This window comes from Meleagris gallopavo, chromosome 1, assembly GCF_000146605.3.
Source record: "Meleagris gallopavo isolate NT-WF06-2002-E0010 breed Aviagen turkey brand Nicholas breeding stock chromosome 1, Turkey_5.1, whole genome shotgun sequence".
Classification (NCBI taxonomy): domain Eukaryota; kingdom Metazoa; phylum Chordata; class Aves; order Galliformes; family Phasianidae; genus Meleagris; species Meleagris gallopavo.
In genome coordinates, this window is record NC_015011.2 from 23,950,050 (window position 1) to 23,974,567 (window position 24,518).

General features: G+C 37.9%; 1 protein-coding gene across 1 annotated transcript in view; it reads left to right on the plus strand.

Annotated features, from left to right (window-relative positions):
* Nucleotide 1: 1 nt before the first annotated feature.
* The window catches only part of ASZ1 (ankyrin repeat, SAM and basic leucine zipper domain containing 1), a gene marked incomplete at its 5' end in the record, with an annotated part of 37,546 nt that continues 13,029 nt past the window's right edge, over nt 2–24,518 (plus strand). Inside the window, 9 exons of the mRNA XM_010706894.2 lie at nt 2–70; nt 1,362–1,459; nt 5,906–6,045; nt 8,521–8,632; nt 17,615–17,726; nt 18,007–18,141; nt 20,625–20,737; nt 23,619–23,694; nt 24,028–24,084. Coding sequence (XP_010705196.1) covers nt 2–70; nt 1,362–1,459; nt 5,906–6,045; nt 8,521–8,632; nt 17,615–17,726; nt 18,007–18,141; nt 20,625–20,737; nt 23,619–23,694; nt 24,028–24,084 — 912 coding nt within the window. The remainder of the gene's footprint in view (nt 71–1,361; nt 1,460–5,905; nt 6,046–8,520; nt 8,633–17,614; nt 17,727–18,006; nt 18,142–20,624; nt 20,738–23,618; nt 23,695–24,027; nt 24,085–24,518) is intronic.

A 24,518-nucleotide genomic window follows, 5' to 3' on the forward strand; every position in this document is an offset into this window, starting at 1 on the left:
GGGCGACGAGGACTGCGACAGCGACGATGCGGACTGCTGGGATATCGGCGTGGCGTGCCGGCGGACGCAGGTCGGGCGGAGCTGCGGCTTGTGAGGAGGGAGGGAGCGAGCGTGGGCGGCCTCGGCGGGGGCTGCGGATGGGGAGACCTGCGTGGCTTTTTTCTCCCGGCTGGAGCTGGCTGTGTGCTGGAAATGAGCCGTCGTTGCTAAAGGCTGTCCTTGGGGCTTTGGCCTTGGTGTTATGGCAAGGTTCCCATCCGGACGTATGCGGGAGGTGTAAGTTTGTTGGCTAAGTGGATCGGAAATAGGTCTGAATTATTTTATTGCCTGGTTCTTGACATCAATTTGATAGACGTTAATTACTTAATAATTATCACTTTATAGAAGTTATGGGAGAGGTGGATGACAGTATGTTGAGTAATTCTGACTTGTCATAACACAACTTCAGAACTATCTATGAAATTTGTCTCCTATTTGCAACGAAACTACCGAGTTATCCTTAATTTATTGCCATATTAATTGTGATAATTTGGGTGATGCTTGCAGCAATCTGCATCTGCAGCTTTAATCTAAAACAAACAGTGTGACATGCATGTGAAAGGGACGTGAATTGGGCAACAGTCCGATTCATAAACTGGACCTTTGGTCAAATCCTTTTTTAGGTGAGTTATTTATGACGCAGCAAACACAAATTCCTCAGCCACCACAGCAGTAAGAGTAATGACTTTCCAGCAGCCGATTCAGCTCTGGGTTAAGCCAATGCATAACCATTGTGCTACACTGCCTCAGATTGCCATGTCTGTGTCTGCTTGTAGTGGATTTGGTTTTTTTACTCTTTGCAGTATGTGAGATGTGCAAAAAAAGTGAAGAAACACATTGCGGTGGTGTTTTGTAGACTTTCAAGGTGAGGCTGGATCAGGCCCTGGGCAACATCTAGCTGTGGTGTCCCTGTTCATTGCAGGGGAGTTGGACGCTCTGAATGATGGCTTTCAGAGATCCCTTCCAGCTCTAAGGATCTATGATTCTATGAAAGGAGTCCTAATTAATATGAAATACCTTTAAGAAAAACTTAGTGCGCTGTAGGAGAGGATAGCACATCCATTGAGAAGGAATATAGTTATATTTTCAGAGAATGGAATCTTTCTGAAAAACTGTAATCCTAAAACTTTTTTTTTTTCAGTAGAGCAGATCTACAGAAGTAGTAAGAAGGAGAGTCTTACTATGCATTTTTTCTCCACTGCTCAGCCCCTGCTCCTGTGCACTCACAGAGATCATTAGTGTTTTTTACACTGAAATCAAGCTGTTAATTTTACCTTGGAACAGTTACCATATTTTGACTTAATTTTTCTTTTTCTGTCTAGCAGCTGGATGAGTTGCCGCCAGCAGACAAGAAAGATGCGTTTCAGAAAGCTCTGACAAGTGGTGATGTGTCGCTTATTGAAGAACTCTTAAAACTCAGGTGATGAAAGTCAAATAGGAATCTGAATATATTTAATTGAACTTGGAAAGAATTCTAAAGCTTTGAAGTTCCTTGCTTCAAAGTAATGTCTGGGATTAATGTAGAAATATGTGAATGTTTCCAATATGGAATGTGTAGTGAAATTATTTTTTTCAGTATCTCAGCATGATATACTTCAGGAGGTTCCTTCTAATTTATATTTACTTGGTCAATCAGGAGTCCTGAAAACTGAGAAAGTTATGGTGCATGGACAATGAAATACAGTGTTTCTTTGTTTTCAAGCATATCTTTAACTGAAAAATCCATTGCAAACACTGAAATTGAGGTATTTTAAATTGATATTGAGAAATCAGTGTGTGTTCTTACTTACCTTGAGTGTTGTGAAGGGACATTAGAAGTTTTAAAAAAATATATATACCTTCAATTTGGGATTTCCATGTCTTTTTAACTCACAGCATTGTTACATTCCTGGTATGTGCCATGTGTAATACTGCTGTCTTGGCAACATCAGCTGGACAAAGTTTGTGATTCCTGAGGGTCTAATAGCATTTGTGTGGCATTTGTCTCAGAAGGTTGTTTGTTTTAAAACTAAAACCTTTTTTCCCTTTTCTGTTACTCACTATTTCTCTGTAGTGTTTCTGCTACTTAGTGTTAAGAGAATTGGATCACTAATTGAAGCATCCAGGGCAATCAGTAGCTGTGTAGCTGAGTTGACCTGCCTAGTGCTAATTATCAGCAAGTTCTGCTTCAGCAAGCAAGCAGAATATAGTAGCCTAGCGTTTGTTCTCTTAGAAAATGTCTTATGCTTGGGAGAAAGTAGGTTTTTAGTTAGCACTGTTTTTTTTTTTCTGTGTTTTAAAGCGGTGATGTTACTTGCCCTTTTAGAAGACTGTTTCTATCACAGTTTGGAATAATTTTTGTTTACATCAGTATTGTCAAAGCTAATAGTCATGAGTGAGATACGTCTGCACTGAAAAAAACCACTATTCTTATTTAGAATTTTTAGTGATATCTGTGCATTAGGTTGAATAACTGTTTTGCTACATTTGGCTCTTTTTAACTGCTCGTACTTCAGAGAAATAATAATAGCTCAGATCAAACCTTTGTGTTGATGCCTGCCACGTAATGTCTGGAAGATGATGATAGGAACGTAAGGTCAAGACGAAGATTCTTGTAGTTTGGTATCCTGTCCCCTAAAATACACAATGGAGTGTTACAAGAGAATCTGTGCATTTTCTAAGATGATGATTAGCAGTAATTTTGACACGTCCAGTACAGTATCTTCTGAGCAGTAGAACATAATGCCTTTCTTAGAGGGAGGTGTTTCTGAAGAAAGGTAATGTAGTCCTTTAGAGGTTCAGTGCTTAGTCAGATGAAATCTTTGCCTCTACAGTTGCCTTTAGTTTATGTTCAGTAAAGCTTGTAGGAGTCTTGCAACCTGTGCTCTAACTCCAGGTTTGTGTTGGAAGGGGATTTCCTAGCAACAGTTATGGATGTTCTTTCAGGCAGAACAAGAACATGTTGTCTTTTGCCTTGCATAATGATAGCTCTAAGAATCAGTAGTGCTGAGGGAGTTTCATAGAGCTCCTTTAGGAGATGGACAAGTGCCATGTCTTCTCCTATCCCTCCTTTAAAATGGTAACATACTGAGAACAGTCTTCTGAAGTGTATGTTGTTAAAAATTAATGCAAAGAAGTAGAAGGTGCAAAGGTAACTCTGGCATTTTAATCTGCTCTGGAAGTAAAATAGTACTGTATAATCCATACGTTTGTTTTTTTAAATGGAGTAAAAATTAGGAGGACCTTTTGGCAAATCAGACTGATAGAAAATGAAACTACAGTGACTCCTGCTTTTTCAATAGTCTCTTCCAGTCCTGTCTTTGCATGTGTCTTGGAGCTCATCTGTCCATATGGAAGGATGCTCAGACAGTAAACAGTAGTAAACTGTGTAGGGGGAGAAAAATGAACAGTTTTCTAGCCAATCTGGGACTTGAATCCCAGGTCAGATGAGAACCATAGCTCCCCCAGCGTGAGAGCCATCAGCAGCTTTGGTTTATTCTCTCAGCTTTAAGGTATTGTGGAGCCGCAGTGCTAAGTGTTGTTAGACTTAAAATAAATGAGTATTTCTAAAAGAAGAAAAATTCTGCTGTACCAGTTGTTTTCAAAGAATTGTGGAATGGTTTAGGTTCTTAAAGTTCAAAAGTTCAGAACCCCCTGCAGTGGTCAGGGTTGGGCAGCTTTTATAATTTGTCCCTCAAATAAACTGTATCTATGAGCTGGAGCCCATGTGTCAGTGGTGTCATCAACTGGAGATAGCATAGTTAGTGATGGCAACTGGAATGTGACCCTCAGGCTGTAGCAGCCCACTTCTCCCTGCTGCTGTTTGTAGGAATGAGTGAGGATCTGGAACAGCAGCAGGCCTGCAGCCATGAGTCGTAGGACCCAGGTTCCTGGGTGCAAGCTGTTGTAGGTACTGGAGTGATGGTTGGATCCCTGGGATCACGGTGCTGCAGCAATCTTGGTGGTCTTTTTCACTTTTTTTTTCTAGGCTTCACTGTTGCCTTATAGGACTTCTTAAGAGTCCTTTTAAATGTCAGATGAATGCTGCTCTCTTCCAGAACAGTTCATATAACAAGAGTCTGAGTAGTAACTATTGGGAGACATTTCTAGTTTGGTCAACAACTCTAAAGATGTAGTCAAAAAGCAACATGAGTGTCTTGGTGCTGTTTCATTTGTTATTTCTGTTTCTTCCAATGAGGATAACTGTTTGCATTGTGACTTCCAGAGTGCACGATGCTTCAAGACACTCACTAGAAAGACTGCAGGAGACAGTGCATGCTAAAAAAGTTGTACCATGGCTTTGGTGTCCAACTGCAAGTAAAACCATTCCTAGACTTGGGAAAAGCAGCGTGGCAAATACTGTCTGCTATACACGTAAAGAAAGCAATGAGGAAAACACTTTATCACAGGTGTTTTAGCAAGTCTCTACATGGCTGCCAGGTAGATATTTTGTCACTATTATTTAAATACACATTAAAATAAAAAGCTCTAGATGGGAGTTGTAGTTGCTTGGACTACTTTTCCTCAAAAGAGGGAAAGTGGCTTCTTTATGCTGTGAGTGCCAGTTTTCCAGTATTCCTTTCCTACTCCTGATACTGCTGGATATCAAACTTCCTAAACTTTTTAAGTGATTTGTCTAAAGAGAAGTTCAGAGATAACTTGCTGGCTCTCCCTGTAGAACTTGGCTGTGGAGAACAATGAAATGTTTTGTATACTGCACATAAACTGCAATCCTGTGGCAGTAAAGATTGTAGTTTGTATGTATATATGCTTCTGGTCATGGGTTATCTGGCTAGCAGAAGTAAGAATGGTTCAATACCTAGCATTCATTGAATGTTTCCTCCTTATTGATTCCTTATACAACTCCTTATCTTGAACAGTTAAAGAATCAATCCTAGAGCAGTGACTTTTTACTCCCTCAGCTTTATTGACTTCATGATGCCTACACTGATCGCATCTTTGACAAACCACCAAGGCAGGGAAAGTAAATACACATCCTGCATGAAGAAGTATGCACATAGCTCAACTTCCAGAGTTTTTTTAGGATAGCATGTTTTTTTCCCCGCAACTGTCTACTGTAAAAAAAGTAGTTTTAATTGTTCATAATCACATGTTTGACTAACATGGAATCAGCAGATGGAAACGAAGTGCTAAAGAGGAAATAATATTTGAGGAATTCCTGAAGGAGTGATTCATCTTAGTGTGAAAATCTACAGAGGTTTCTAGTTGTTAGATGAGTTGCTGGGTCTGGCACTTAGTTTTTGGTGAATTTGGAAGGGCAGTCTGTCAAGCTTAGTTTTACCCCCAGGAGAAGCTGTGGCCATGCCATTATACAGATTAACAGACAGAACTTGTGATTTTGACTGAATCTTGTATTATCCTCTGTTTCCTTCTATTAAGCTCATATTTTGTTAGTACGGAACACAAAACTGGTATTTGCTTCTTAGCTACATTGGATAGCAGAGAGTAAAAGGAGCTATGAACTAGGGAAACTTTAGTCAATATGGTCATAATGGTATGACAAGCAAGTTGGTTCTACCACAGCTTGGTAAGAATGAAAATATGGAGGGAAAGGGCTTGATTGAGGTAAAGCTGTAGAACCTAAGTGTGTACTAATCTGGAATTATTTTTGCAGCTAGATCTATCACATATGTGTTTGTTCAGTGTAATTTTCCTATTTGTGCATTAACTGCATTGAGAGCTAGGCTTCTTTGGGGTCAGTTCTAAAAGTTGTTTTTTGATATTCCAGATAAAGTTGTATATATAAAATGAAAATATAATGTGCAAGTCCTCTCACTAGGTCTGTGTGCAAAAGGAGTGTAACTTTGGTAACAACACATTTGAATGAGAATTACATCTTTATTTTGGTGTAATTTTAAAATTTTAGTATCTTAATTTTGACAGGTGTAAACATAGAAGCTAGCATTCAGTTTGGATGGACCCCCCTGATGCATGCTGCCAGTGTGGCTGATGATGCAGTAGTACGTCTTCTTCTGGACAGAGGTGCTAATGCATGTTTTGAAATAGGTAAGATGTAAATGAAACATAACGTCCAGTACCTCTCAGTAACAGACACTGTCCTACCCTTACTCTCTTCTTGTATGTATGTAGGAAAAACATTATGAAGTATATAAAGCAGTGATCTTGCATTCCAGTAGCTTGCCAGCATCTGTAACAGAAGTAGTAAACTGCAGTGCAGATGGGACATATCTGGCTTTGAATTTTTCTTGAACTTCTTAGGAGTTGATCAGAGTATAAACTCTGATTGCTTGCACAAAAAGCAGTTGTGCTTCTAAACGTCCTTGTAGCCAACAGTAGAGGACTTCCATGCGGCTTCCTGCAACTCATACCTGTTCAGTGTTTTTGGCTGTAGAAAGCTAAATGTTGGGCAGAAACTGCTATGGGCAGCAGTTTGGGCCAACCAGTTAACCAACATATGTGGCATTTCTTCAAGTGTGTGACCAGCTGGGCAGGTTTCTTAGCTGGTTTCCCTGCTAGTCCGTGCAGGGAAACAGTAGCTAGGGCATGCACACAATGGAATACTGTCCAGCCAGGAGCATTCTTGCCAGTCATTGTTGCATATAAATCCAAATGTGTTTGATAAAGATATGCCATCCTGATGTGCGAAGTGTCGCCAGTCCTGGTTCTTCTGTATCAGCAGTGATTCTATGCTAACAGTCCTATAACCTTATAATCTTAACAGTAGCTATACTGTTAATTAACTCTCGCCACATTACAGTTATTCTTTGTAAACTGGTTGCTTGATTTTACCCAAATAGTAGAATTAATTAGTAGTCATGAAGAGCAAGGAGCTGGATGTAATACTCACATGCTATGAGATCAGAATGTAGTGTCTTTGAGGTGTAAATTCACTGTGTCTTCAGGATTTTTCAGCTAGTCATAGAGACTGATATTTTTGCAGTCTCTTACCAATTTTTCTGCACAAAAGAGGAACCTGTGTGTTCTAGGGTGTTTCTTCTTTTCTTGCTCATGTATAAGCTATAGTTAAGCACACAGGAATCAACTTCCTTCTCCTTTCTGCAAGGAGAGTAGTTCATATTCTGAACTACTGAGTATGAATACAGCTACAGTTTCTCCTTAAATATAATTCCCAGCTTAATAATGTTTGTTGCTGTCTTTTGTTCAAAGTCCTGCCAGCTTTCAGCTCATGTTATTGTTGATAATGGGTTAAACATTTTGACTAAGAATCTGTCAGTGTATCGTATAATTTACTGAAATGTTAATTACTCGTTCGGGAGTTTAACTCTGTGAAACTTGATTTTTTTGTGTAATATGCTGAAGTTTTTTTTTATATGTGGTACAGTTTCGACATGACATAGTTGAAAGTTACAAGATGGTGTATAAAAACCAAGGTGAATTTGAACACGAGGTCTTAGATTGGAGTAGTGGGGGACAAGGAATCATGAGAAGTAGAGCAGATTGAGGTGAAACTTCTCAAATAAAATCTGATTTCATTTGACAAAGGTGTTAGTGCATACACAATCTTCAGGTTTAACGAGGAAGAGAAAATACATTGGAACGCTTCATGGTATGATCAGAAGTATGTACAGTCAACGTTATACTGGTTAAATTGTTAAAGGCATGTTTGAACTTGTATGCGGGTTTGTGCAATAAGCAAAACGAGCAGTTGTTCAAACAGTCTCCTAACTGGTTCTCTAGAGGCAAAGAGCTTACTAAGATCCTTGAGGTATGATACTTACTGCATGTCTGCAGGAAGACTGTAGGAAAAATGATCTCTGTTCTCTGGACAAATGGCAGTGGTATGCAGTTCTGCTTCATGAGCAGAGTGATCCTGTGGCACCCTGTTGGCTTCAGAGCTAGATTAAATACACTGGTCCCTCCTGTTCAGTCTCATGTATTATATAGATGTGAATTTAAAGAACATCTAATAAAACATTCTTTCTTTTGCCATCTTCCTCCTGCCACTACTGCATAAAAGTAGTCTAAGTTCTTAAACTGATTTCCTTAAGATGTTTAATAAAGACCTTATTGTTTCAACTGCTCTTTCTATGGATCTCTATTCTGCCTAAAATTTATGTTGCTATGTGTTTTGGTTTTTCTAACTTCCTGTAAGTTGTTTCTTCTTTTGACTGTGTTTTGGGAAGAGATGGGGAGGAACAGGGAATAATGAAGCTACTGGTGTAGACCAAGATTTGAGAAACAAGAAACTAAGGTTAAGCTCCTACAGATTTTTTTGGGGGGAGTAGCTAAGCAGCATCCTCACCTTCAGTAGAGCTGGAAGCTCTGCAACATTCATTCACTCTAGTCTTTCTGAGTTTCTTCTCTTATTAGGTGCTTCCATCTAAAATGATAATTCTAGTGACGTTTACTGGAAGAAAAGTTTATCATTTTCTAAATATCTTAGTTTATCAGAACCTGATTAAGAGCTCTAGCAAATGTTAAGGCTTCTGAAGAAACTTTTGGATTTGTATGGTATTTAAATTTATGTATGTGATTTTCTAACTGTAAGTTTCAAAACAGATAAGTACACGGTCCTGATGGCAGCCTGTGCTGCTCATGCTTCAGAGAAAAAGATCTTGAAGACCGTAGAACTACTTCTGTCAAGGAATGTTGACCCTAACCTTACTTGCAGGTACAAAAAAGTCTCTGAATGTAGTAAAATTTAATGTAATTGTAGAGAAATTTTTAGACATGCTTATTATGAATTAAGGTTAAGTCTACTTCATTAGCTTTGTATTACCTTCTACTGTATGTATACAGGAAAATAAATGTGCAAGTGTTTTTTCTCTTAGTACAGTAGTTTATCTGAGTAAGTATGTGTATGACCAATTTTATCAAACTTAATTTGTGCTTTTTTTTTTTCTTTCTTTCTTAAGATAATAACTAACCTTAATCTTTTGTTTGACCACAGTGTAATTACAAGAAATGTCCTCTGCCCTTCCCAGGTCATATTTCTTATCCTGTGTAAAGATATGTGTTAAATCAGTTACTTTCCTTTTAATTTCATGCCCTGATTTTGAGTTTTTTGTGGATGTCTAGCTGTATTCCTTTCATGAACAAGATTTCTATGGTGAAGGTAAAAATCTTTGTAAATAGAATACATTTATTCCAGTACAAGCATGTGTTATTTTATTTTTTAAAATGACAGCTTATTTCTTGGATTACCATGTAATGTCTAAACAGTCTGAAGCAGTACATTGTGAGTTGTCTGTATCTGCATAGTCTGATGCAACTTATATTTTACGTCGTAAAGTAAGAGATCATGGTCTGACTGATAAACTCTCATCCCTCTGCTGGAAGAAAGTGTCTGTTTGGGGCACGTTGTAATTGCTTGTCTTCATTTAACTGAAATTCACTTTTCATACCACAGCTCTTTCACCTCTTTACCACAGTACTTAAGATATGTGGACTACGTAGCAATACAAAAGCACTGGAGGTCTATTGGCTCTTATTAGTAGAACTCATTTACTGTGTTAGGCCCCAAACCTTACTGTAATCATAGTATCAATAGATAGAAATAGAAACCCTTGTGCTGAAGTGTCGCTGATCTATAGTAACAAAATTAGATGCCCCATTGATTCCTTGTAGGCTAAGAATTCTGTGTGAAAGAAGTGAAAGTTACAAACTCTGAAATTACTACGTCTTGATGCTCTCAGCCAGCTGTATATCAGTATAAATGTCCTGCTTGAAAGAATGGGAAGTCTTTGCGCTGCAAAATTTCACGCTGGGTGTTTGAAAATGGAAGCCAGAGTGTAAAGCTGCAAGTTTACACTTAAAAAGGCCTTCAGCTAAACTTTGAAGGAAAAAAAAGATTGGCTTCTGACACAAGAGATGGGAATTTTAAGGGCAAGATTTTATTTATAAATTGAATGTGTTATGCATACTTGGCCTTATTTATTTACTATCTCTTTGTTCTCTGAGACCTTGTACCAACATGAGTTGTAGTTGCATGTACCAGATACTGTGTCCAGTTGTGGTATTCATTGCATTTGCAATGGTAATCTATCTCAAATGAAAAGATAAAAGACAATCCAAAATGTAGCATTTAAGTCAAACAAAAGTAGAAGTTAAATGACCAGGCCTGGATTTTTCAAAAATCTCCAGGCTGCCTTTTTCCTCTTTCTAATATTTGACCTCTGTGTATATTACACCACTGTTAAAATTCCTTGGACAACTGCTGTTGCTTTGTGTGGACTTCTTTCAATGTATTCTGAAAGAACCATCAAACCTGGTTCTCTGAAGATCAAAAGTCAAATCATTTTTATATTGAGTCCCATTTGCCTCATCCATTAGAAGAAGCAAAATGCTCCCTAGGAGGGAACACATCCAGAGTGTCCATGAGTTGAGACCACTGTGGGAATCCTCTCTGTGCAATCAGTTTACCACATTAACTAAATAACGTGAACTTTAGTTCTTGTTTTGATACTTAAAAACCAGTGTGATTTTAGGAGTCTTCTCTTAAATTCACCAGCAAGTGAAATGTGTGTGAAGATGCAGCTGACTTTAACTTTATTGGAAGATAGAGTTTGGTATTTTTTTCTTTTCCTGTTCCTTTCTCTATTGGTCTGTACGTGGTGCTGGTATGGAAAGCCTTTTGGTTTCCCATCATCTGAAGTTGATAAATGGAAACTTGCACGGTTGTGTGGTTTGGTTTTGTTGTTGTTTGTTTGTTTGTTTTTGTCTAATTCATGAAATGTGTAGGGGTAGGTGTGGTGGGTAGTGAAAAATAAACTCATTTGAAATGTCATCTAAGAATGAATATGGGTGTAGGAGTCTGTAGGTAAATGGTTTATTTGCAATAGAATAGAGTATTGAGGAGAATGTACTAAGTAGAGTAACTTATATTTTTGCTGAATCAAAAATGGAGAATAAGGAAGTTTTGTAGAGAAGGTAGTGTAGGAAAGTGTAAGTGCAAACTGAGGAGTTTTGAAAGACAAGAAGCAAGGTGATGGGAAGATACTTTAAGACCTGCTACTGTGCTCAGTGCTTCATTTAAATGAATGCTAGCTTGAAAACTTTGTTCTGCTTATCCTGTGAAATTTACCTCTCTCTTGCTTCAGAATATAAATTATGTACTTCAGCTTTTTGTAAATCCTGGAAATATTTGAGCAGACTCTTTGTTATTATTTTGTTTTGTTTACTTTTTAAAGTTCTTTTAATCTGCATGCTTTCTTAAAGGGACACTGATTTTATTAATATTAACCTTTGACTCTATTTTAGACAGAAGGAAAATGTGTGATGAACTGACAAGTAAACTAATAGAACTGCCACTGAGGTTGTGTTTCATAGGTTTGTTTTGTAAACTTTGGATCTTAATGGTGGCATCTTACAAGTTCTTATTTAAGTAAAGTGCAGTAAAAAAAAAACCTAATGGCTTTACAGTTAAGAAGAGTATGGGATGGATGTGCCTGGTCAGTGACTAAGGCTGTCCTTAGTATTTCAGGGTGGCAAGGAGAAGTGGAAAAAAATATGAGTATTCCAAAACTAAACTTCTCTTCTAGATTGAGACTGAAGCATACTGTTACATACAGGAGTGTGTACACATTAAAATATAATTGTTGTTAAAGTCTGCTGTTAAATTACCTAGAGTGTATTCACTTCTGTTTACACTGAGTAGTTTTGAAGATCATCAAAAAACACAATGGAAGTTTTACAATAGAAGTTTTTGCCTGCTTTACTCTCTTGGCAGGATGGTAGTAGGTGTGTATAATTCTTGTCTCAGAACTGCTGAGTTCACAAGGTGGCTCTCCAACTTGCACAGTCAGAATAAAGCAATTGTGTAACACCTCAATTTTAGCAAGATATTTATTGCTAGTTGTAAGATATTAAGTCTGTACTGCCACATAATAATTTCAAAGACCTTGACATTATCATGGTGTTATAATTAACTACACCAAATGACTAATAGTACATTTTAGTAAAGGAAAATAGCTCGAGGAGAAGTTAATGCATTAAGGTGTGTTTTATGGCCAGGGGCAAGAAAATTAGAGCATTTAATACCAATTGAGTAAATATCTTTGATCTACTACGAAGAGAAAATTATCTCGTGATATTATACCTCATGATGTTATACCTCATTACTTTGAAACTCTTATTCTAGCACCATAAACTCAGAAAGACATTGTATGTTGATCAAATGTCAGTACAGGGGTATGAAATATTTAAAAAACAACAAAAAAAAATCAAATACAGAATTATATTTAGCAGAGAACTTTGTTCATATGGGCTATTTCCATTGTTGCAGCTAGTAAGAGAGCCTACCAGGGAGGTTTGCCATTAGACCTGCTGTTCACAGTGAAGGATTGGTGGAGGTGTGGAGGCTGGAAGCTGTCATGGGCAGAGCAACCACAAAATGTTAAGAGTTCTCTATTCTTGGTGAAGTCAGAGGGGGATCAGCAAAAATGCTAGTCCTGAAGAGTAAGAGAGTCTAAGAAGGCTCTTCAGGAAGGAAGTCTTAGGGGCACAGGAGCAGACTCTGTCTGTGCTGCGAGATGAGCCGGTAAGGGAGAAGACCAGTGTGCATGAACAGGAAACTTTCTGTGAGGCTCTGGGAGAAAAGAGAGAGTCTACCTCCTGTGAAAGAAATGACAGACAACTTGGGAAGGGTACAAAGAAGTTGTTAGGATACACAGGGAGAAAATTAGAAAGGGTAAAGTCAAGCTACAGATCAGCCTGGTCGCTGTAGTGAAAGAGAACAAAGTTTTTTTACAAATATTATTAACTCTAAGAGGAGGGCTAAAGAGAATCTCCGTCCTTTACTGGATGCAGTGGGGAACGTGACTACTGATGTTCTCAGTGCTTTCTTTGCATCCGTCTTTAAAAGTCAGGCCAGTTATCTTTGTGATTCTCTACCCCTGACCTGGAAGTCTTGGATGAGGAGCAAAATGAATCCCCCATGGTTCAGGTGGAAACAGAGACCTGCCACCCCATCTGGACTGCCACGAAGCTGGATGGGATTCACCTGAAGGTGCTGAAGGAACTGTCAGAGGTGATTGCCAAGCCGATTTCCATCATCTGTCAGTGTTTCTGGTCAACAGAACAGAAACAGCCCCAGAGGATTGGAAGCTTGCCAGTGTGACTCTTATCTACAAGAAGGATCGTAAGGAGGATTCAGGGAACTACAGTCCTGTCAGCCTGACCTTGGTGCCAGGGAAGGTTATGGAACAGATCATCTTAAGAGAGATCATGTGACATATATAGGACAACTGTGGGATGAGGCCCAGCCAGCATGGCATCATGAAAGACAGGTCCTGCTTGACCAACCTGACCTCCTTCTGTGGTTGAGTAATCCATGTGGTGGTTGAGGGAAAGGCTATTGATGTAGTCTACCTAAACTTGAGCAAAAACCTTTGACACAAGTTACTGAGGCTGCAGTGTCTGCAGGGCTCCTCAAAATGAGGAACGGATTCTTCAAATCTTTTACTGTGGGTAGTTGTCACAAAACTTTCTATGTACATTTTTTCCTGATTACGGTAAGGTGTATGAATACAGTTAATTTTTATTCAACATTAACAAGTAATGGAGGATTTATTTTTTTATATCTATCTATATATTGTAAATCTTGGTTTCTTTGCTGGATTAGGTTTGTTTTTCTTACTCTGATCTCCCTCTTTCAGACATGCATGCAGATGTATCTTGCTTTCTGAAGCATTGGTTGTGGGACTAAGGCATGAAATAGTGCTCTCACATAGGTAGTGTTGCATAAATACAGTTGCATATTTATTCAGCACTGTAAATGTTTCTACCTTGAAACATCCTCTATTCCTTTAAAGCATATGTAAAATGGAGTACTTGAAGTCATAATTGCCTATTCATGTCATCAGACCTTTAAAAGTACATTTATTTGATTTTACTTAGCAGTGGTGATGCTTTCTCACTGCTTGTTTGACTCAGTGCCTTGATTTCAGATGTCATCTTTGCAGTACTGTACAGTTGTAACCATTGCATGTTGTACTCCAGAGAAAAGACTGTTCTGTAGCTTTTGGAGTTCTGCTTGGTAGTTTTTCTTTAAAAAAGTGGAAGATAATTGTGAGGTGGTAGTAGTGTGCAAGTTTCATAAAAATAACATTGAAAGCAAAAAGAACCTCTGCACATATCTCTACTCCAACTACTTCCTTAAAAATGTATCAGCTTAAACATCAGACTACGCTACCGTTTAGTCTCTGAAACTGCCAAAGAAAGAGACTATTTCACCTTCCTTTTATTCAGTCAGAACAAGTTCTGTTGAAGTGCTGACAGGCTAAAATGATTTAGTTACAGACCAATGCAGATCTCCATTTCATTACCAGATTCATTTCTCTTACTGTCTGTGTGTCTTGAGATGACATAGTTACCTTATATTTTGCTTATTTCTGAATGATGTACTTTTTTTTTTCCCTATCACAAGACTCCTTCACATTTGCATTGTAAAATTATAGAATTGTTTGGTAGGAAGGGACCTATAAAGTCTGTTTTCTGCCATGAACAGGGACACCTTCCACTAGATCAGGTTGTTCAGAGTCCCATTTAACCTGGCCTTGAACACTTTTCACAGATGGGGCATTCACAACTTCTGTGGTCAACCAGTCCATTGCCTCACAACCCTCTGAGTAAAGAATTTCTTCCATAGGTCTAACCTAAATCTTTTCACTTATTTTAAAGCCATTAATCCTTACCACTACACTCTGTGGGGAAAAAAAAAGAAAAGTCTATTTCTAGCTTGCTTTTAGGCCCCTTTTAGGTACTTGAAGGCCACTGTAATGTCTCCCTGAAGCCTTCTCTTCTCCAGGCTAAATATTCCCACCTTTCTCAGCCTGTCTTTCTAGGAGAGGTGCTCCAGCTCTGATAATCCTTTTAGCCCTTCTCTGGATTTGTTCCAATAGTTCCATGTTTGCCTTATGGCTCAAGCCAAACACAGTACTGAAGATGGGCTCTTGGGAGAGCAGGGGGGGAGAAATCACCTCTCTTGACCTGATGTTTGTTTCTTTTGATGCAGCCCAGAATACAGTTGGATTTCTGGGCTTCAAGCACACGTTGCTGGCTTGTGTTGAGCTTCTGTTATTGACCAACACACTTAAGTCCTCTGCAGGGGAACTCTCAACCCGTTCGTCACCGGCCTTTACTGATAGTTATAATTACCCAAACCCATGTGCAGGACTTTGCACTTGGTCTTGCTGATGTTAATGAAGTTTGTACAGGCGAGCTTCTGAAGCTTCTCAGGGTTTCTCAGGATGGCATCACTTCCTTTCAGCACCACCAACTGCACCACGCAACTTGGTATTGTCTGTAAACTTGCTGAATGCGCTCAATTCCATTGTCTGTGTCATTTACTGAGATGTTAAATTGTGCTGATCCCAATACTGGCCCTTGAGGAATGCCAGTCATCCATGTTCTCCACTTGGGCATGGAGCTGTTGACCATGATGAGTTTGACCATCCAGTCAATTCCTTATCCACTGAGTCGTCTGTCTGTCAAATCTGTCTCTCTAATTTAGACAACTTAGTCTAGAGAATTTAAACAACTGAAAGAGATTGCCCCATCCCTGGAGGTATTCAGAAAAACTTGACATAGTGGATGAAGCCCTGCCCACGGCAGGGGGATTGGAAATGGCTGATCTTTAAGATCCTTTCCAATTCACTTAATTCTGTGATTCAGTTGTTGTGTGGGACATTGTCAAATTGTTTGCATGTTTGTGTATGTCTGAAATTTTTGCAGTGGACTTTTAACTACACTTGTATCGTGCCAGATATTATCATGAGAGATAATAACAGATTTTGCTAGTAAGAAATAATGAAGAAGAATGAGCAAAGCCATAGTTGTACCAATAGTCCGAAAGGAAGCAGAAAGGCAGCATTTTATGAAATCTACTTGGTATGCATGTGTATTTCGGGGTCCCTCTGGTGGTCGGCATTGAAATTACTGGTAATCATAGAATCATAGAATTGCTCAGGTTGGAAAAGACCATAAGATCATCAAGTCCAACTGCAACCTACCCATACTACCCTAACTCTTACAACCCGCCTGTCATGGAGTTATCTCTAGATCTGCATTCATGACAGGGCATTGTTGTAGAATAAACTTTTACATCAGATTTTTGTCACAGAGCTATACATTAAAAATACGCAACATTTTTTTTAGGAAAGAAAACACATTTTAAAATATGGTATATTTTTAATTGAACACTGTTAGTAAAATATTTTGTCTTATAACTGTTTACTTCATAGCACCCAGAAACTCAACAGCTTTCTGTTGCAATACTGCATGCTTGTCAATCTTCAGTCTTATTACACCAAAGAGGAACAATCAGGCTACTAAAAAGATATTTTCTAAACAGAATCTTTTGAGCAATATGTATATTCATATAAATATATTTCTGAAAAACATCAGCCCAGTTCACTATGGCTTCATCTTACAAGCATCTAGGAGGAAGCGTAATAGACTGTTGTCATCACAGTTGGTGGATATAAACAAAATAAATAGAATAATGGGAAAGGTGGTGTCCATAATTACTACTTATGCAGTGACAAGTAGTAGTTTTGTATAGATAAAAGAGCAAATGTCAACATACCTGTAGGAACAGAAAATTAGAAAAAGGCCAAGGACATAAGTATTTCGATGTACATTTACTTTTAGTATTTATAAACATTTTTAGTATGGCATTTCTATGTAATTACCTGATGACTTCTTTCAGGTATGCTCAGGAGGGCTCTGAATCTTGATTATTCTTGTGCTGTGGTTTTGCACTGTTCCTCTGCACACTAAAATTAGTGACCTATGATTTTTTTGCTGGTAATGTTTTTATCAAAGTTTTGCAAGCATGTATATAGTTGTTAAATGTTAAGATGAACAAGAGAAATATTATGATTTATAACTTTTCCTCCACAAAAATATGTTTTTTCTTTCCAGAAACTTTCAGTTAAACTGTGTGAAGAATTTATCACTTAAGCTGTGTTCTTTACATTTTTTTTATGTGAAAAGTAATGCTCTGCCACTTTTTTTTTCTCTGAATCGAATTTAAAAATGGGTGATTTGCTGATATTCTCTGCTTTATTAACAAAAAAACTGATCTCTGACTATGCTCATTCCTTTACGAAGCTGCTTCATGTGCTTTTTCATTGAGAGCCTGCCATTGGGTCTGTGGTAGCAACAAGAGAGATGACCTTGAGAAACAGATTTTATGTATTTCTAAACCAGAAAGCTTTTCATAGCTGGGAAGTGTTAAGAATATTTGTTGTAATGCAGTATTTGAATTTGAAAGTGATAAAATAGTTTTAACTTTTTCTTCTAGAAGTACAAACTATAAGTTTATATTTTGATCTCCAGGAATGTTTCCTCTAAGTTTCCTCTATCTTCCAGGAACGTCCTCTAAGTGCAGAGGGCAGTAATTAACTCTTGATTTCTTTTCAGTTAGAAAATAAGTAGCAATTCTTAGAATGTATAAAAGATGCTAACTGATGTAAATGAGTTACTAAATCATGTTCTGATAAATTGAACCTTGTGGTAAAGCACTGTGCCGTGGGCTTTCATTCTCTGCTGAGTTGGCTCTACAGAAGAGAGTATTTGCAGAATTGAGGTACTCTATGTGATCATACAGCTGATTTTAACATCTTGACATGTTTGTCACTGCTCCTTCCAGGAAGCAAATGACTCCACTGATGTATGCAGCTAGAAGAGGCTATCCTCACGTTGTTAGTCTTCTTGTTGCTCATGGATCACACGTAAATGCTCAAGATGAAAACGGATATTCAGTAAGTGATTTACTTCTGCATATGTTTTAACTAATTATTTAAAAGTATTAAAAAAAAAAAAAACAGGAGCCGATACTTATTTTCTGAATATACTTTCCTCAAACAAATATTCAAGCTTGTTTATTGTACATCTACCTTGAGATTGTTTTGCACTACGTGACTTTGTCTTCAGATTCTGCCGTGTAAGAAGTTATAAATTGTGTTATTCATTGAACCTCTATTCTTTTTTTTTTTTTTTCCCCTCTGTGTGGAAGATAAAACAAAGTTACTTTTCATGCAGGCATTAATATGGGCAGCACATCATGGACATAAAAATGTAGTCTTTATATTGCTTGAGCTTGGAGCTGACAAAAATCTACAGACGAAGGATAAGAAAACAGCAGCAGAGATAGCAAAAATCAATGAACATTCAGAGGTACTTAATTTCATTTCTCTTTCAAATATGAATTCTGTGGGTTTTTTTGTGTTTATTTTGGAGTGTTTGGTTTGTTTTTTGAGTTTGCCATCAGAATCTCTTCTATTAATTGTGTGGTTTTCTGCGGAAGTTTTACTACTTTAATAACTACAATAGAGGAGCTAGTTGAACACCTGCCAACTTTTCACAGTTTTAAATGCTTTTAAATGTTGCGCATTTTTTTGTGCTTTGTCGTTGCCATTTCTTTGGCTTATTTCTTTTTAGAATCGTTGACTTCAGGTTTGAAATATAGAGCAAGGGATTAGTAATGTAAGTAATAGTGACATGAGAAGTAGTAAAATCATGTGTTCGTTTTTTGTTTTCTTCTTTTTTCCTGGCTGCCCAACTGTGTGAGAGAAGGCAGATATCAAACTAATTGGCTGTGTATAGTTTCTGATTTAAGCTGAAAGTGAAAAGGCCAAAGCTAAAGGGGGAGAGAGACTCAGTGGTATGTACTGGCCATCTTCCAAATCTGTTCTCAGATTCTTTGGACAGAAGACAGTTTAAAACAATGTGAATTGATCATTGCATCACATCAGATCATTGGAAAAGCGGTTACTAATTACCAATTTGAAGAAAGCTGCTGAAGACACTGCATACATATACTCCTAAAATAAATCTTTTAATTGCCCATACTAAATGGTACATGGTGGATCAATCAAATCAGATTTGTGTGTTTTGCTTTGAGTTGCTCTTACCAATAACTTCTTAGTGTTTTTTCTAGTGTGCCTTTAAAAATATGTAATTCACTTTAGTGATATTTCTACTGTCTTTCCTCTCATTTTTCCTCCTGTCATATTACAGGGCTAGGCAGGAGCAAAAATGGTAACTATGCGTAGAGCGTAGGCTAGCAAGATCAGTGTCTGAGGCTCAGCAGTCTGTCAACTCAGCTTATTGAAAGAGGCTACACATGCTTTCTGCCTGTGATAAACGACTTGTTTGGCCACACAGTCTTATAACATGACTGTCTGACATAGAGGGAATACAGGCTGCTCGCACTGAGAGGTGGGTCTTGCTTCTTGACCTGTGAAGTGTTAGCTTTCACGCAGTTACTGCAAAGTCTTGCAGATGTTACTGTGAAATTTAATGGTTGTGAGCTTGTTCCAGCTTGGAAGTCTGCTCTTCAGCCCACTGACAACCCCTCTGCATTGTCATAGGCTCTGGCAACAGAAACTATATGAGGGGAATGTTTATTTCCTTGCATATTGTACTGGGTTTGGCTGGGGTGCAAGTTTTCTTCCTAGCAGCTTATATGGTGCTGATTTGGATTTGTGACCAAACCAGCCTGTTGCTGAGTGTTTATGCAGCAACAAGGCCTTTGCTGTGTTTGTCAGGGAAGCCCTGCAAGCATGCAGGCTAGGGTAGGTGAGGGTCTGAGAGGGGACACAGCTGAGATAGCTGCACTGAAGTGACCAACGGGTTATTCCATGTTGTTATATAACAACATGGATATATGTTGTTATATATAACATATATAATATGTTATTCCAAGGCTGTTATATAACAGCCTTGCTCAGCAGTAAAAGCAGGGGAGGAGTAGAGGGATTTTTGTTAAGTAGCTGTTTCTTGGAGCCTGGCTGGGCATCAGTTTACAACTGGGAGATGGTATGTTTGCCTTTGCATCGCTTTTTTGTTAGGAGTGTGTGTACACATTTCTAATTAAAATACTGTTATCTTGACCAACACTTTTTTTTTCTCACATTTATTCTTCCAGTTGTCCCCTATCCCATTTTAAGGAATGGACAAGCAACTAAGTGTAGACTTATGTGCTATCCAGAGTCAATCCACACTGTGTGTGTATAGACAAAAAGCTGGCTAGTCACCTGAATTTCAGAAAAGTGAACTCACCATTCCCTTATTTTTACTAGGATTCTACTTGCTTTGCTAGATTTTCTAGTAACTAGCAAGGGCAATGCAGTTTCTGGAATCCATCACTGATGTGAAGTGATGTCTGGTAGAAGACTTCCTTGTTTAGTCAGTTGAAAGAATCCCTGTCTGCCAAATATAGGCAACTTCAGTTGTCAGATGTGAACTGCTAAATGTTGGGTCCATATACGCATTGGAAACTTAGGTATTAGTATAGTTTTATACATTAAGCTTTTTAGGAAACTTATTCCATTGAGTATGTGGTAGTCTTGTCTACAAACATCATAAAGTAGTTGTTAGAGTATTGCTGCTTCTGAAATAATAGTTGCTAACTTCTTTATGACTGTGTTGCTTATAAACTTGCTTTGCATCGCTGTGCTTGAATTCATTTGATTCGGAAACGTTCCTGATGATAAACTCTTAGAGCTTAGTCTTAACTCCTTACTGTAGTTGAATTAGAAAAGATGTGCCAGATGTTTCATGTTCCCCCAATGTAGTAATTCATAAAATAACTCTTCGTAGTCTGACTTCTGTGTATTTCTTTATGCATGTTAACTAACTCATTTTGGCTCTTTCAGATTTATAGTTTACTCTCTTTGACTGTAAATCACTTGCAAGGGAAATACTGTGGGACAGTGAAGCAGGAGACTATGTACAAATTTCTGACAGCTGCCTCTGCCCACAGTGTGAGGTAAATAAATTCATAGTGTAATTTTAGTTTATAAACATTCATGAGAGATTGTATTTGTTCATAATAAGTTTTACTAAAATGCGTTGTGTATCATTTGAAGCACTACCAGGAGCCCACAGTAAGTATATTATATTCATTTTTCAAGACTGAGTGGTTCCTTTGCATTGTAAACTATGAGCTTGCTCTAGGTCTTCCTTTCCTCTCACTTGGCATAAAGTATAGTAGAGGCAGGGTTCAATGGCACTTGCATGTGTTTCAGTGGTGTTAAATTTGTAAGCTCTTCTGTTGGATACTCCTTGTGTGTGGTTATCTTCATTTGATGTTCAATTTCAGATACTTTTACTGAATGCCTGTTCTTATCTTCATGCCACCAAGAAGAGCTGTGCCCCATTTTTCCATGTGCTTTCAGATACTTGCATTGCCTTGAGTAGAGCCATACATCCGAGAAACCCCAACTAAAGTATGAACAGCATTTAAGCTCTGGAACTTCTTTTATAAGCATGCTTCTAACTCTGAAGCATGCAGATGTCCTGTGGTTGACCTCAGTACCTGCTTTGAAGATGTCTGGTACTCTTTTGTCATGGAACACACAGCTAAGAAGTTCTCAGCAAACCATCCATTTTCTTCCTTGAGCTGTATAGCCTTGTGAAAACAATCTTCAGTGCCCATAGTCTCTGTGCGATGTGTTCTGATTAGTCAGATTAAGATTGTGTCCCTGCTCAGCCAGGTTGTGTGGAATTTGAAATACCAAATTATGTATCATGAGGCTGATGGTAGTTCATTAATCAGCACTTCAGACTTCAGGTAGTCTCAGACAGAATGTCATCAGATTCTGTTGCTAGAATAATGTTTACGTCGGATTTTTTTTTCCTCTGGGACTTCAACCACAATCATCTTAGAGACACTTTCTGAAGCTGAGGGTTGAAGACTTTGCATGGTAAAGTCAATTATCTGTATTGTTCTCTGTTCTTGTGTATTACTAGTGAAATAAGGAAGTAACCCTACGCAGCAGTTATTCAAATGAATTTTGTCCTGTTGAAACCTGATGCTGGGTAGAGGATGTTCTATCAGTGTCTTAGTCATCTTGATAAGCTTTGAAAACACACACATACATGTGTTTGTTCTTTTTGTTTAATGATAGTCAAGTGGTACAATATCCTCAAGTTGAAAGGGACCCATAAGGATCATTGAGTCCAACTCCAGGCTCCACACAGGACCAGTCAGATGTCTGAGAGCATTGTGCAGATGCTTCTTGAACTGTGGCAGCTCTGTGCCATGACCACTTTCCTGGGGACCCTGTTCCAGTGCCTGACCACTTTCTTGGTGAAGAACCTTTTCCTGATATCCATCCTGAACCTCTTCTATCACAGCTTCATGCTGTTCCCTCTGGCCCTGTTACCCTCACCAGAAAGAGATCAGCGCCTGCCCTTCCACTTCCCCTTCTGAGGGAGCTGTAGGCTGTGATGAGATCTTCCTGCAGCATAGCTCCTTGAGTTGGATGCCTCCTTCCTACCATTGGCCGTTGTAGTTTTCATCGCAAGCATTGCCAGTTGTCTTCTCAGCTTCCATTTCCTCTCTCATCTGCTCCTTCCTAATGCATTATCTAGTACTGGGTGTCAGCATGTTGCCCCACCATGAATGATAAACGAGTATAAACTGTCATAGATGTTTGTATCAGCCTTCTGTAGACATCGTGAATGTGTCTGTGAATTGCTTACTTCAGAGGCTGGCTGTTGATGTTTGTGTTGAGGGGAAGAGGATAACATGATTCTGCACAACTTCATGGTAGAGACAGTAGTTTTAAACTCATATTTTTCTGCTGAAACATACCTTATGCTCAAAGATTTATTGACTTGCTATGAAGTGGAAGCTGCATTAACTCCTCCCTAGGTGATTTAGAATGCCTCTACCTTGTGAAGGGTTAAATGTACCAAAATAGCAGAAATCCTTGGAATTTTCAAGATTCTCAGTGTGCAAACCTGAAATGTTTTCTTAGGCATTTAGAACTGTTTTCAAAGAATTTTTTTTTAATATTATTTGTTTTGTTTTCTGCCCATTTGAGAGTAGAAACTTAATTTAGTCTTTGATAGGATAAGAAGGTAAACCTTGATTTTTGGGGCCTACAAGAAGAGAGCAAATTATTTCTTAATTTGGTTTTGTCAAAGGTTTGTTATAACAACTGCAGTAGTTCTTTTTGCACTTCTTATGATCTACTTTTTTCTTCTGTTCATTACAGTTGTTCATCTGATTGTTTGGACCTTTGTTCTTATCTTTTATCTTTCAGTAGGTTGAAGAATAGACTGATGTTTTACCTGATGTTGAGCTCAGAATTTAAAATGAGTTTTATTGTTTCTTTTATCTACCTTCTGAATAGTAGTCTTCTGACAGTGAATTTCTTACCACTCTCCATCTCCACTGTCTTCAAAATGGGCATTCCTGGTTTTTTGATAACTGTTTTTTGATTTAAATGGAACTGGTAGAGTAACAACTTTGGGCTGACTCCAGTTTATATGATGATCAGCTGATAAGGATGCTCAGTTTATCTTCCATAACACCACTTCCAGATTTTTCAGGCTTTTGTGAGCAACTTTAAGGTCCTCGTGTTGCTGAAATGTTGAAACGTTTTGCTACTTAGTAGTTCTCATTTATAATAGCAGTTCTGTTTATGGTCAATTCTACTCACTAGACCAAAAATGCAATTAAAAAATTTTATAAGTTATGCTTATGATGCTTACAAGAGACTATCAGTAAAAATCTAGAGGTTTAGATCTGTTAGTGCCAGTTTGGGATTTCTTCTGTAGCATTTTGTTTTGGATGTATTTTTGTTTTGTTTTTAATTTCCTCTGTTTTCATCTTGAACTTTTATTGAATGTATTTACAGTTCCTGTTCAACTTTAGATGCCATGGAAGTGTTTTTACATGGTATTGGTCTAGAACACATAATAGGATTATTGAAGGTAAGATATGATGTGTCTGCTATCTATAATTTCATGAAACATACCATAAACGTCAAAATAAATTCTATATTAATTTAAGTAAATGTATTAAGTGAAATTTCACCTTTGAAGTGTAAAGGTCCACTGCAGTGGACTGGATTGCTTAATTTTGATTTTGAGTATTAGTCACAATGTGATATTTCTGAACTGGAGGACACTTGTTTTTCTTAGATAGATGTATGGTGTCATTGTTTCTGTTTATGAAAACTTAAAGTGTAAGTGGAAAAAAAAAATGAAAAGACTGCTTTCTTTTGAAACTATTTTTGGTGACAGAAAAACCTTTGATTTATGTAGGACAGAGATGTATACTTATGGCAGCTTCTGACCATGCAAAAAGAAGAGATGATACAGGTTAGTTTAAAAAATTCAAAAATTGTTTTCTTCTTTTTCATAAATGTTTTAATATCTTACCTTTATTAATATCTAACCATTATAAGAAGTCATCTTTAAAGACCTGTTCTCAAAATCTTTGACAAATTCTTGAATTTTTGTATAAATGTAGACAGACTTCTTTGTATAATCTCACAGACCTGCCTTAAATTGTGTGAGGTGAATTCTCAGGCCATCTTTGGCTCGCTCTGACTGTGGAGGTTCCCTCTGTTTCTTTGCTGTAATGAAGTGGGAGTTGGGGTGAGCGGGAAATAGTTCAATTTTGAATTTTAGTTACTGCCATTGTTATGATGTGTGTTTTCCCTGAATGCAGATCAGTGCTAGGATTAGCAGCAGATAATTCTATGTAACCATTTCAAATGTGGTCTTTTTTTTTCTTCTTTTTTTCTTTTTTT